The sequence below is a fragment of the Acomys russatus genome, chromosome 27, assembly GCF_903995435.1.
Source record: "Acomys russatus chromosome 27, mAcoRus1.1, whole genome shotgun sequence".
Classification (NCBI taxonomy): domain Eukaryota; kingdom Metazoa; phylum Chordata; class Mammalia; order Rodentia; family Muridae; genus Acomys; species Acomys russatus.
Window position 1 is genome coordinate 18,205,272 of NC_067163.1, and position 14,242 is coordinate 18,219,513.

At 46.8% G+C, this 14,242-nt stretch overlaps 1 protein-coding gene across 1 annotated transcript; it reads right to left on the bottom strand.

The window, feature by feature from the left end:
* Positions 1–3,951: 3,951 nt before the first annotated feature.
* On the bottom strand, positions 3,952–13,673 carry Chrna6 (cholinergic receptor nicotinic alpha 6 subunit). The gene is made up of 6 exons (XM_051169595.1): positions 13,512–13,673; positions 11,795–11,934; positions 8,074–8,118; positions 6,871–6,980; positions 5,779–6,760; positions 3,952–4,423 (listed from the first exon to the last, which is right to left on the bottom strand). The coding sequence occupies exons 1-6, from the start codon at positions 13,585–13,587 to the stop codon at positions 4,292–4,294; spliced, it is 1,485 nt and encodes a 494-aa protein (XP_051025552.1). The 5' UTR covers positions 13,588–13,673; the 3' UTR covers positions 3,952–4,291.
* Between the last annotated feature and the right edge of the window lie 569 nt (positions 13,674–14,242).

Consider the following 14,242-nt stretch of genomic DNA (forward strand, 5'->3'; position numbering starts at 1 on the left):
ACGCAATGCTCATGGTTTTGATTGTCTCAAAGTTCTATCTCTGAAGCAAGCACTGTTGCATATTAAAACCAGTTCACTTAATTATGATGATGGCTATTTGTCTTTCACCTGGCATGTGTCCCTACTTCACTATACTTTCTGTTCAGTATGCCAATAAAACAACAGTGCAAATGAAATTGGAATTACATCTTTGGTGCATGGTTATGGCCTTATCTTTGAAAAACCATCTGGGAGCACCTGGTGTGGCTCATCAAGGCTCTGGGCAGGGCTGTCTACTTCAGAAAACCAGCTCAGTTCAGTGCAGAGGCAGACACACCCACCAGAACACTTGAAGATGGCCTCTAACCCTGGGCTGCAAGGGACGTGTGTGTGTGTGTGTGTGTGTGTGTGTGTGTGTGTGTGTGTGTGTGTGTGATTCAGACAAACCTGAAGATTATAGTAGCTGAAGATATCCAGAAGAATGTGACACAGTGACTCAGGTCACCTAGAAACAGCCCCATGAAGACATTTTGTATTGTGGATTTAAATATAAAATGGCCCACCAGGAACACATGGTTTCCAATTAATATGGCCTAACTGGAAGAAATGGTGTTCTAAGGGTGTGGCTTGATGTTTCTTATCCGGCCTCACTTCCTGGCCTCTCTGCTTCCTGAGCTCATGGAGGCAATGTGGCCAGCTGCTCCACACTCCGGCTGCCATGCCTTCCTTCCTTGCCACGATAAACTATGACCTCTCAATGAAAAGCAAAGACAAACCTTCCATTCATTAAGCAGATTCTTGTCAAATATACGATCACAGCGGTCAAAGAAGCAACCAATACAGGTTATAGTCGGTCTGATTAGCAGATGAAAATACTTTTCAGCTTTAAAAGTGCCTTCAGTGGTCACAAGAGTTAGACAAAGATCTTTCTGCTTCGTCCCAAAAGGACTGATGTTCCTGCTGCAAGGCAGTGTACAAAGGTGTGTCTGCTCATCCTTCCAATGCTGTGTCCCAAATAAAGACCCCCAAGAGAGCCTTGGTTCCTCATATGGGGGTCAGTCATCTGGTCATCTTGTGAAGGAAAGTTCTGCATCAACCTGTTTCACAGAGTACAGGAGCTTAGTGTCCTTAGTCCCCAGATCTCGAGGGATAACAACATTCCTGCTCCTGTGTGTGTGTGTGTGTGTGTGTGTGTGTGTGTGTGTGTGTGTGCCAGTGTGAAATCAATTAGCTAGGGAGGTGCTGCAGTAGTTGAAGCACTTACTATAGGCAGGGGACTGGGGTTTGCATCCCTGAAACACAGGTTAATGTCAGGTGGGTATGGCAGCTTGCCTGCGCTTCCAGCCTTAGAAAGCTGAGACAGGGTATCCCTGAAACAAGTTGGTAGTAAACCAGCCCTATCAGTGAACTTTGGATTTGACTGAGAAGCTCTGCCTCAATGAATAAGGTGGATAGTGACCAAGAAATATTCTTTTTAAAAAAACCAATTTATCTATTCAATTTACATCTGAGTTGTAGCCCCATTCCTCCTCATCTCCCAGTCCAACCCTCCCTCCCATTCCCCCACCTCTGCTCCCCTCTTCTTCGGAAAAGGGGAGCCCTCCTTCTCATCCACCCAGGCTCAACAGGTCTCCTAGTAAGGGGACCCACGTGACTCCTGAGCGGCCCATCGGCTATATCTTTGTAGGGGCCTAGATCCAGCCCATGCTAGGTCCTTGGCAGGTGCTTCAGTGTCCAACAGGTCCCTCTGGGCTCTGGATAGTTGGCTCTGTTGGTCATCTTGTGAAGCTCCTGTCACCTCCAGGTCCTTTATTCCTTCCACCCACTTTCCCACAAGATGCCCTATGAATCACCCAATGTTTGCCTGTGAGTCTCAGCATCTGTTTCAAGGTGCTGCTGGGTGGAGCCTCTCAAGCATAGCAGAGTATCAATAGTGTCGGAGGTTGGCTTTCTCCCATGGGATGGGTCTCAGGTTGAACATTCTAAAAATTAACCTTAAATATGTATTTAGCAATTTATCTCATGCTCCTTTACAGATGTATTTTCAGTCCATGTTTTCTTCTCTTATTCTGAATAAATGTTATTGCTTCCTGCCCCCCTCAAACATGGTACATGCCTTTTTAAAGGTGTATTGCTAGCTTGTTTAGTATGGAGTCCTTTGATAACTGCTAGGTAATTTCTAGGAAGCTGGGTCAGAAAGTATGAAGTATTTTCAAGCATTAAAGAACAGTTAAGCATGAAGACACTCGGAGGAGTTTCCTCTGGGCCCTACTTTTCTTTCTTACAATGCAATTGACAAAATTAATTAATTAATTCACTCTACATCCTGGTCATAACCCCATCCCTCCTTACCTCCCAGTCCCACTCTGCCTCCCTCTCCCCTCTCCCCTATTCCTCAGAAAATGGGAACCCCCTTTTCCATCCAATTCAGCCCATTAAGTTGTATCAGGACTGAGCCTGTCCTCTTCCCCTGTGGCCTGTTTGCTAATATTTGATGGAGACTTCACTTGCGCATCACGACAAAACTTTTATAGCATGACAAAACAAGTGTCCTTAAAAAAAAAAAAGCAACCCCATGGGCCCGCAATTGGGCACGTAGACCTTCAGGAGGATGGAGGCGCCCCCCAAGGCACCACGCGGTGTAGCTAGACTACTGTTACAGCACAGGCCAGGGTGGCCCCCAACCTGCAGAAGACTGTTTGGAAGGCCTGTGTACTCAGCATCCCCCAGGAGTTCAGAGATCCCTTCTATGTTGTCCGGTATGAGCCAGAGCACATCGAACTGTCCCCCATAATGCTTCTGTCCAGTGACGGGTATTGCTTCCTCTGCAGCCATGTCCTGAGAGGGGACCAGGTGTCCACCTCTCAAGGAAGACAGTCTGTTCTCCAGGCCCTGCCAAATGTTGCTGATGACGTGTCTAGACAACAGGATCGGAAGGTGAAGTTGAACCATGAAATTTCCTAGGCACAAGAACAGCTCCTTTCCTGGACCATGTGAGCTGCTAAGACACCTACGCAAGTCATCACGGTCACACAAACGAGTAGTCAGCGTGCAACACCACACAGTTCCCGGTGTTCTCCCACTCAGAAAAAAAGTTGCTCCAAATGGCACAAGATTAAAATTTCTCATAGGTTTTATTTTGTCTCCATGCAGTGAGTGTGTGGAGGGTTCATGGGGGAAGTGTAGACTGATACTTATGTGAAAACACAGGAGTGGGTTTAGGTTTTCCATTAGATTCTCCCATTTCGGTTGCTCTAGCTATAGTCTCCGCTACAAGATCCTGTGGATCTTTGCATATGTGACTTTTCTAAAAGGCTGTCACTTTAAAGGCAAAGAATTTATTTTTGCTATCCTTGCAGCACCTAGCCCAGTACTGGGCACCAGTCAAACGTCCCGCCAAAACATTGGATCAGCCCCAAGGACATGTGGTCAAGACTTAGTCCTCCACACTACGGGGAGGTCGTAGAGCTTCTAGGATGTGAGTGAGGCCTGTGGGAAGAACTTAAGTCATTGGGGTGTGCCTTTGAAAGGAATATTGGCACCCCAGATTCTTCTTCTCCTTTTTGCTTTCTTTGTAGCTGTCATTAAGTGGACAGCTGTCCTCTACTAGGCACTCCTACTACGATATTTTGCCTCACCAGAGGTCCGGAGGTGACGGGGCCTAGTGCTCATGGACTAAGTCATCTGAAGCTGTGAGCTCATATAAACTTCATCCTTTTACGTTGATTATCTCAGGTCATTTTTCACCCTGACCGAAAGCCACTAGGACTACCCATTCGATAGTCTGCCAAGAGAGATGCTATCTGGCTTCTCATGTAACCACTGCAGGTGCCAGATGGCAGTGCGGGCTCCATGCCAGAGACACGCACAAGAAAGGAGGGTACAGTAGCAGGCAGGTGTTGCAAATACCACCAGTGTTTCAGGCTTTCTCTCTAGCCGTACACATCATTGTAATACCCAGTAGGAGCTTCAGATACAAGAGAACCTCTTTTCAGTGGGGACTGATGCTAACTATGAGGTTTTGCTTTGTGAGGGGTCATAGTGTTCCAGGGAACAACGCATGCAAAGCATAGGGGAGCTAACTCAGTACTGCTGGCCTGGGAGCACTGCCAACTCTGGGCCCCAAGGCAGTAAAACACCCAGTGCAATGAAGACCTGTACTCAAGCTCCTAAGGTCGCAGCCCTGCCCCCGACCCCTTCCCTTCCTGTCTTGGTTTAGGAGACTGGGTAGCTGGCCTTTTCATTGTGTTAAGTCGTTCAGAAAAAACAAAAACATCTAAAAGACTCAGAAGGCAGAAGGAAAAAATCCAAATTAAGACTTGCCCGTGTTCCCAAGCAGTGGCTGGAGAAACAGCCCTACAGTTCCAAACACACAGACAATTATAAATACCCAGAGAAAGACTCTGTCCACCACCATGGCCATGTATTTCCAGTCATCTTCTACCTGAAATGGAAACAAAAGATCAAGGCCAACTTTAAAAACAGAGACCATAGGAAAACGTGCTATATTTTATGACTTTCTGTTTTCAGAGCCACTTTCTCCAATACTTCTAAAACTTAGCTGGTTTGCCTGCCTGCCTGTGTGTCCTTTGTGGTGCCTGTTGCCTAAGGAGGGTGGACACACATCCCTGGTGCCTCATAGAGCTGCCTATGCACTTGACAAAGACGTTTGTGACCCCCGTCCTGTGACAAAGGTCCTTTCCTGGCTCCAGGGACAATCCCACAAAATACCTGCATGAGACCCCAACTCTTGCCATGCGTGCACACGGAGAGCCTGGTCCTTTGGGGGAATCTGAGTTTGAAACAGGGATGGAACAGGTTGGAGGATATGAGGTATGACCCAGAACCCCCTGCACAGGAATAAGCAGCCTCCAGGCCTCCAGGTGATACTAACAGGGAGAGTTTGTTACGTACCTGGAATCCTTTTAGTTCCAAACATCTAACCTTCTGCTATTGGACTCTATGGGTTGTCTATTAGGGGACCTGCATGGCACAGTAAGTCAACAGTAACTATATCTCCTACACACTAAAAGATGCTAGCCTGGAGGTGAGCTCAATGGCCACTCCTGTCCTATGCCATGTATCACGACAGACATTTTCAGTGTCTCCCAGTGCATCGACAGGGTGGTGTTTGGGGTCCTGTTATCCTTTCCCTAGGAGCTACAGATGCAGGAAACGGAGCTGCTCCAGACACTTGGCCAGAGCTTCTACCAGCCTCAGCTCGTCAAGTGGTGGCATGGGATCTTTGAGCTCTTGCTTTGGGGGAGGGAGGAGCTATGTCACTGGCATCAGCGTGTGGGAGACAGGAGCAGAATGTGTACACGTGGCATACATCTCCGAGACGCCTTGGACTCTTGTCTTTGTCCAAGAGGCCACGTTAAAGGAAATGTGACCGGAGCTGCTGACTGCTAAGGAGCTTGAATCTCTCACCGCTGCAGCTTCAGGCAGCACCACAGTCATCTCATTGCCCTTGGCCAATCTCCCTTCCCACCCTCACTTTGCCACTGTTCGTTTGGTGTGCTGTAGGCACGTTCCATGAGGCAAGTTTGTCCTGTGTGTGGATTGTAGTTGGATCTCACCGTAAGTAAATGGAGACTGAAGATTTGTTGCCCGGGCTACACATCATGTCACTACACCCCCTGAACTCTAACCCACACCCTCCCAACCAGGGATGTGTGATAATAGAGCTGGTCTTGGATGCTTCTGCCTGACTGTACCACACCATAACTCCCACTGACGTTCTGACTAGTCTCCAAGGTGCCTGTGGGGCCTGCTAGGAGGAGGTGGGTATGCTTTTACCTCCTTCATTTCATTGTGGCTCCTCATGTTTTCTGCTATGAACTGAACACTATCTACCACGTCTTCCACATCTGGCGAGTGCTCTGAATTCTCTGTCACCCACTGTGCAGGCTGCTGACTTATTCTTCTCTTGCCAGGGGCTGCTACCTCACTTGACGTTTGACAGTGGCGGCACTCTTTTAGAAGTCTGGGCTCTCTTCGATGAGCCAACTTGACCTTGGCGGGCCTCTTGGGAAGGCTTTTGGGGTCCTGGACATCACCTGCCTCCTTTGTCTTGTCCAGAGGCCTCTTCATCATGAGAACTGAGGGGAAGACCTGAAGGAAGATGGTCTTCACCCACTTGGGCATGGTATGTGTTGCCAGGGTACGGTAGTGTATGTTCAATACAAACACGGTTACCACGATGGACAGCGTGACGAAGATCATGGTGAACAGGAGATACTCGCCCACCAGCGGGATCACAAGAGATGTGGATGGGATGGTCTCTGTAATCACCAGCAAAAAGACAGTCAGAGAAAGCAGGACTGAGATGCAAAGTGTGACTTTCTCGCCACAGTCGGAAGGAAGGTAAAAGACCAACACGGTGAGAAAAGAGATGAAGAGACAGGGGATGATGAGGTTAATGGTGTAGAACATGGGCAACCTCCTGATGTAGAAAGAGTAGGTTATATCTGTGTAGATCTCTTCACAACAGTTGTACTTGATGTCATGCTTGTAGCCAGAGGCATCAACAATTTCCCATTCACTGTTTTCCCAAAAATCGTTCATGTCCACTTTGGAGCCAATGATCAGAAGGTCAATTTCAGCCTTGTCATAAGTCCAGGAGCCAAATTTCAGGGAACAGTTTTGATGATCAAAAGGGAAGAAGGTGATGTCCATAGGACAAGAACTCTTAAAGATGGCTGGTGGGGTCCACGTTATCATGCCATCGTACTTAAGGAGAGCTTTGGTCTTGCCTTCAACCTGGAAGTCACCGACGGCACTGGAAGTAAAAACCACACACTGTTAGCAGCACTGTGCACCCCTTTGCTGTGGGTCACATGGGCCAAAGATGTGTAGAAATTGACTGTGGATCTTTCTAGACACACATACTTGTTATATAGAACAATGTCGGGCTTCCAGATCTTGTCTGCTGGAACACGAAGTGTCTCAATGCCATCATACGCCATGGGATCCCAACGCAATTTGTAATCCTTCCAGATCTAAAAGAAATAGAACTATTTTTTTTTTTTGGTGGTGGTGATTTTGCTTTGTTTTTAATGTTTGTTAAGTTTGTTCTTTAACAGTTTTATACATATACCCTCTGTCCTTTCTGAACCCCATCCCATCCCCTTTGACCTCCTTTCTCCCTATGAGCCCCTTTCACTTTAAAAATGGATGAGAATGGCTTTTGAGAATTTCATCATAAAATTTTCCAAATGTTTATGTTGGTTCAATAATTTTCTTGATTTAACTATGGCACTAGCCAAGGACAATACAGGCAGTAAACTTCAAACCCCTACCCAGATCTTGCCAATGGACAGGACATTTTCCACAGTTGAGTAGAGAGTGGGGTCTGACTTTCACAGGAACTCTGGTGCCCCATATTTGACCATGTCCCCTGGATGGGGAGGCCTGGTGGCACTCAGAGGAAGGATAGCAGGCTACCAAGAAGAGACTTGATACCCTATGAGCATATACAGGGGGAAGAGGACCCCCTCAGTCACAGTCATAGGGGAGGGGAGTAAGGGGAAAATGGGAGGGAGGGAGGAATGGGAGGATACAAGGGATGGGATAACAATTGAGATGTAATATGAATAAATTAATAAAAATACTTTTCTTGATTTAAAAAGTAAGATATTTTTGAAGAATACACAGATTTCTATAAAAAGCAGGGCATTATAGCCATGGGCACAGGGAACAAAACAGCCAAGCTGATTTGGCACAGCTATAACTGGCTATGGCTTCACATCGTGTTTCATGGGCTATGTTCACATTCATTTCTAATGGTAAAAACATAATTTGTATGCAAATGGTCAAAGAGGAAAGAAAGCGTCAGACTTCGGATTTCCATAAATGATAAGAAGAGATATGAGAGCAGAAAGTAGAAAGGCCAGAGGCCTTGATGTCAAGGACAGCAGCTCTGCCTGCTCATGTGCTGCCTTCCTTAAGCTAGCTGCAACCAGAGCTGAGCCTCAAGATGGCAAGGCAAAGGATATTCTATATCTATCGTAGGTTGGGGAAGGAAAGAGGTAACACAGGTGGGTTTATCGCTGAGTGGACACACGCCGCTGCTGTTCAACAGGGGACACATACGTGACGCAGCCACAGATTGGTCTCCATGATCTGATTGACTTCATCCTGGAAGGGAGGAATAATATTTTCAACCATCCATGTCCTCGTAAGAGTTAATGGCTAAAAATAGAGACATCTAAGTTATTTGTGCTAGTGGAGGCAAACAAGAAGACTGAGATAACTATGAAAACTATTTAACTATAACAGAAGTAGGGTACCTTTGTACCCATCCCTGCTCTGTTGACTTAGAAAGTGGTTTATGGCTTTAAAATGTCCCTCAAATCTAATTTGAATTCCCTCTCCTCTGTGAATCTTTTCATATCACCTCAGTCTGTAAAGCCTCCTGGGTGCATAAAAAGAAACAGAGAGGAGGACAGAGAAGTCCAGGGACAATAGCGGGAAAAGTCCTGTAAGTGATGACAGCTGCTCACTGTTTCTACCTATGACCCATGGTCTTTCATCAAAGAAGTCCTGAGTGTCCTGTGAGCATTAGTCCTGGGATCCAAACTCAGACAACAGCTTCAGCTGAGTAGCAAGCTTGCTGCCTGAAATGGCTGTTCTTTGATTTTCTTTCTCCAACCTGAGCACCCTTGAGTCACAAAGGACACTCTTACTTACAGAGTGACCATTGTGTGCTCAGTTACAGGGTGAACAAATCTCCTGCCTCCATGTGGTCTTAGCTGTTGGTTGGGAAGACACAAAGCTAATAGTATCAGCACATGCATATGTAAAATATATCATGATATAACAAAGAGAAGTAGAGTGGTTCATGTGCGCACATATGTCTGTTTATATAAGGATTAAAGAAGGCTTCTTTGAGGAGTACCTTGCAAGTGGCCCTATAGGCCATGTAAGGAGAGGCAGGGCAGGTGGTCAGCAGGCATTCCCTGTCACCATCTTCAGTACAATTGATACTTGAGTGGCTACTGGTCCTCAGCAGGAAAGCTACTCAAGACACACCGAGGTGATAGGTGGGTCACAGCAGAATAGCTTGGGTATTGATGGTATGTTCTTAGCAGTCAACAGGAGATTCCATAGTCTCACATCCCAAGATATCTGAGGCCCCTGTAGAGTGAAGGAACCCAGCTCTCTCCAGGTTTGTTTGTTTTTGTTTCTTGAGACAGGGTTTCTCTGTGTAGCCTTGGCTGTCCTGGATTCACTTTGTAGACCAGTCTGGCCTTGAACTCACAGAGATCCGCTTGCCTCTGCCTCCCCGAGTGCAAGGATTACAGGTGTGTGCCACCATGCCTGGATGGTTGAGGTTTCTATGCAGAGCTCTGACAGATGCTCTCCACATTCTACTGAGCTGCTCCCTGGGCTCCACTCCTTCACCTGATGGTTACTGCTACCCACCCTGGAGAGGTCCAAACCCAGACTATGCCAAGCTTCTCCCTGATAGTGGGTCGTGTGGAATCATTGTAGGTCCTGGGATTTGTAAACGTCAACAAAAAGAGCTGGAGAAGTGAGGTCTGCACATCTTCACAGTCCCCCCCCCCCCGCCCCATGATCAGGGCCTTCTGGTATTGACTCGCTTTAAATCTGTAGGGTCTAACAGAACCTTGGCCAGCATATGCACTACATATGCACCATCTGTTCATCAAAACTGAATAATTTCTGTTGCCTCAGTTCCATGAGGTCTCAGCCCCACTTATTCTCCAAAACATGATTTATCTCTGGACTAGTTCACTGTGTTCAGGGAGTTGACACTCATTATTAATACCATTCTTAACAGGCCTGCCTCCAGTCTGACACTTCCATAGATTGGATAAGCATGGATGTGCATCCATGAGGAATACATACATGCATGGTGTGCATCAATGAGGAATACATATCCTTGGAGGTGTTAGAGAATTCATGGATCAGGACTTGGTCTGGAAAATCATAGTCTCCATGTAAGTCCCGACCACTCCAATTGGCACTGTGCTCAGTGAGCTCTGATGGAGGAAGAGACCTGAGACACATAATACCATACTGCATTCTTGGTACCATCTGCCTAGACCTCTTTATTGGGACAACATTAGTGGGCATCCAGGTGCACAATTTTGAGTCATGATTTCAAATGCACTAGTTTCTGGAAAAGCTGCAATAAACTGGGAGATGTGGCTTAGGAAGACCACACAGCCTACATTTTACAATGGCTTAGGTTTGTCATTTCTGTCAGGTCTGGCCATGTTGCACAGGTCAGTTCTCTTAGACCGCAAAGCAACACGAAGAGACAATTGATATGCACAGTCTGGCAAAAGAGATGGAAGGAGCCTTGTCGCTGTCACCAAATCTGGCTATGCTTTCAGCATCACAGCTCACAGCAGCACACCCTCGAGTGGAGCAGTATAAAACTTCAGGATTAGGGCTGGAGAGATTTCTCCGCAGTGAAGAACACTGACTACCCTTCCAGAGGACCCGAGTTCAATTCCCAGCACCCACATGGTGGCTCACAACTGTCTGTAACTCCAACTGACACCCTCACACAGAAATGCAGACAAAACACCAATGCACATAAAATAAAAATAAAGTAAAATTTAAAAAAACGTTAGAATTAAACATAGGGTTCAGTATTAACACCACAATGAAAACTGGTGTTAACCTCCTGGACTGTGAGTCTTTAGATTTCTGTTACACACAAAGAAATGAAGTCATTTTATTTAAGCTGTCCATGTGACACATACATATTATTTTAGCAGCCACATGCCAATGTCAACACTCACATATGCGGGCCACCTGCTGCCATTCTAAGAAAACTATTTTGAGAGAGCACATCATTGGGGAATGACGTAAAGCTGAACAAAAGGGTGGCCTTTCCACACTACGGGTGACACTGGGCTCTGTTCTCCATTTCCAGTAGCCCAGTCCACAGCAGGTGTGCATCCTGCCCAGTAGAAACCAAAGAAGGGGTCAGAACAGATACAAAATAGGTGGGTTTTAAGGTACTGAGCAGGTCTACCCAGGTAAGAAGAAACATCTGGAACTTAGAACACGAACCAGTGTTTACCAGAATATGCATATGTCCAATCTAAGGTTAAAAGACCAGGCTGGGTCAGCTAAGTCCACTGGGCAGTGTGGATTGGAGAAGTCCGCTGTCTGCGTATACACTGTTGTTCGATCGTTCCCTAAGTATAACTGGAGAGGCCACCCTCAATTCACCCACGTGATAAATGCTAGAGAGCAGGAGGATGCCTTCCCTCTCCCGGGGCTGGAAGGTGATGGCTCCTTCTATGTGTATGATAGTCTCGGGACCACCTCTGACTCCTTCGCCACTGACACGCCAGGCTTTCCTTAATTTCCTACTCTGCCTAGTGGGACGAAGCCCAGGCCTGGCACTAAGACTCCTGCTTATCTGAGAGAATCAGATCCTTCTACCTTCAGTCCCTGGGATGAGGGAAAGATTACTCCGAAAGAAAAAGAAAAAGAAAAACTAAAATAGCCCACTTCTCCTTGCCCTTAGACATGATCTCAGTGAACTTGGAGAGGGTCACCGTGTGTGGTACACTCCTCAGCTCTCTTGGAGCCTCCCTTCCTCTCGCCTTCATGTCTTTGTTTCATAATCCGACTCTGAAAGAATGTCTAACCATGCGAAGTCTGAGCAAAGACAGCACCGTGCAGGGCCTTGCGAGGACCCTCCACAGGACACCTTGCATTCACCTTTAAGTTGTTCAGTAGGGCTGTGTGTTCACCGAGTGCACAAAGTGCAAGAGTGTCGGGAACTCAGCCCTTGGGAAACACGTCAGGAGTCTGAAGCACTTACCACATTGGCCAGCTGTGTGATGGCCAATTCAAAGTGCACCGTGACAGGGTCGGAAACGTTTTCCACCGGCCGGATGAAGCGGTTGTAGTGAGCGAACAGTGTGTGGAAGAGCTGTTCTTCAGACGCACAGCACGTACACCCTGGGTGGCCAGAGACACAGGGGAGCATCAGGCAAGTGCTGTGGGAGGGTCTGAGCTGGCTCCTCTCCTGCTCTCAAGGCTCGTGTCTCAGGGACAAAGGCTGATCACTGTCCCAGGTAGGCCCACTTTTACCTGCACTAGGGCAGCTCCACCACACACCCCTTCTAGTCTTGCTTGCTCTGTGTCAGTATTGAGATAAGACAACTTCATAGGCATCTCAGAACTAGTACCATGTTCACAAAGTGGTCTGGGACGAGACTGCCTTTTGAAGTCAAGGGCACCGTAAATGCCACGGGGGTAGAAAGCCAGTAGGATGGAAATTTTTATGTCACTAAACCCAACCCACAGCCTGACCACTCGAGTAGAATCCTGGCAGAGATTCCGGAGGGCTGTGTGTCTGTAACTGGCAAGGCATCCTACTAGAACTCTCATCATTGCCTTGGTCCTCATTAGCCACACTCTTTGAAAAAACATGCCTTCAAATAAAGTGCTTCTACATTTATGAGAAAGGAAAGTTTTAAAAGTAGATTCACTTAAAATACTTTAAAAGCAATTGAAAATTGGTTCACAGTATCCTCTTTAGCCATTAGCCTCTGGACAGTAGTGCTACCTGCACCTTTAAGTCCTTAAGAACGCATTAAATCAGTTTCTTGCCTCCAATTTGCACCGCTCACGTCCTCAACACCCCTGATGAAACACATTCCTAACATTTGTTTTGTATAATTCAGAGTTGACTCCATAACTACTCCATGATTTTCCTCAACTGGGCTTGAAATCCTGCTCAGGTAAAATGAACAGACAGTAATTGCTGTGTTCCTCAGTGGCAGCTGCTTCACGCATCCATTTGGAAGTGCTGAACGCTGGGATAGAGGCAGGAAAGAAAACTTTTATATTGCACCTGTCACTCTGGTCAGTGTGAGTAACCAGGATGAAGTCATTTCTTCAGAAGACAGCGAGAAGCCACCCTGGCTACTGTTACCATTTCTCTCCTCTGTGTCTCTTTGCCCTGAGCTTTCTCCATCAGCCCCTCTGAAACTAGTAGTGGAATGTGTGTGTGTGTGTGTGTGTGTGTGTGTGTGTGTGTGTGTGTGTGTGAGAGAGAGAGAGAGAGAGAGAGAGAGAGAGAGAGATCTGCTCAGCGCAGCAGCCATGTCTGAGTCAACTTTTAAAACAAGCAAGCTTTCTCTTAGTATAGACAATGAGATGGATTTCCCAAGTGAGGACAATCGCTCACCATGGGAATTTCACAGGCTGAGTAGTAAGTACCGGTGGACAAACAAATCACCGTTTGGAGGATGTATCACATTTAACCACAAATAAATAAGTGGAGCATATTGATAGCATAAATGGCTATAAAACCCGACAATTCCGTATGCTACTTGGGAAAGCATATTTTAGTTAGAGAAGTGAAAAATGATTTACAGTATACTTCGATGTTTACCCCACATTACTCTCCAAATCTTATCCGTTAGGTTAAACTAATAAAAGTCATCCAGTTGTTGGATCCAGACAAGATGAGAAGAAAGGGTGTATGCAAGAACGAATAACATTCCAGGGCACAATCCCGAATCACTTACCTTTAAAGGAAGCCAAGAATCCACATAACCACAGACACAACCCCAAGTGAAGGAATCCCCGGTCCTGGCCAGTCATCACGATAAAAGCACCTGAATTCCGATTTCTCCACAGAGGGCTGTGGGAAACGTGGCTGCCAGTCAGTCAGCTGCAAGAATCAGACCTTTTAAAGCCTCAGGAGCTCGCGGCGATCCACACAGACCTTCTGAGAAATGAAAATACGCAACGTCTCTCTCACAGCTGCTCCCTGCATCACACAGCTGCTCCCCGCATCACAGGCTGAAGCAGATGCGAAGGGCAAGCAAAGCCAACACTGCAGGCATCAGGACGGCTGTCACACTTCCTGTCACCCTAGATCCCTGTGCAAGAAAGATAAACAAAGGCAGAGAGACACTAGGCAGCGAGGCTTCTTAGAGTTCCGCTGCCTCCCCCTGCTAGGCTTCAGCTCAGTGGCTCTCACCTAATGGCGCGACCCTTGAATAAAGCTCCTCATGTTGTGGTGACCCCTCAACCATAAAACTATTTTCATTGCTACTGCCCAGCCGTAATTTTGCTACTGTTACCAATTATAAGGTAAAGATCTGTGTTTTCCAATGGCCTTAGGCGAATCCTGTGAAAGGGTCGTTTGGTCTCAAGGGGTTGTAATACACAGGTTGAGAACTGCTGCTTTAGGGGGGCTAAGCACATATTTACTTGGCTCCCACTATAGGAAAAACTCACACTTAGTCTCAAA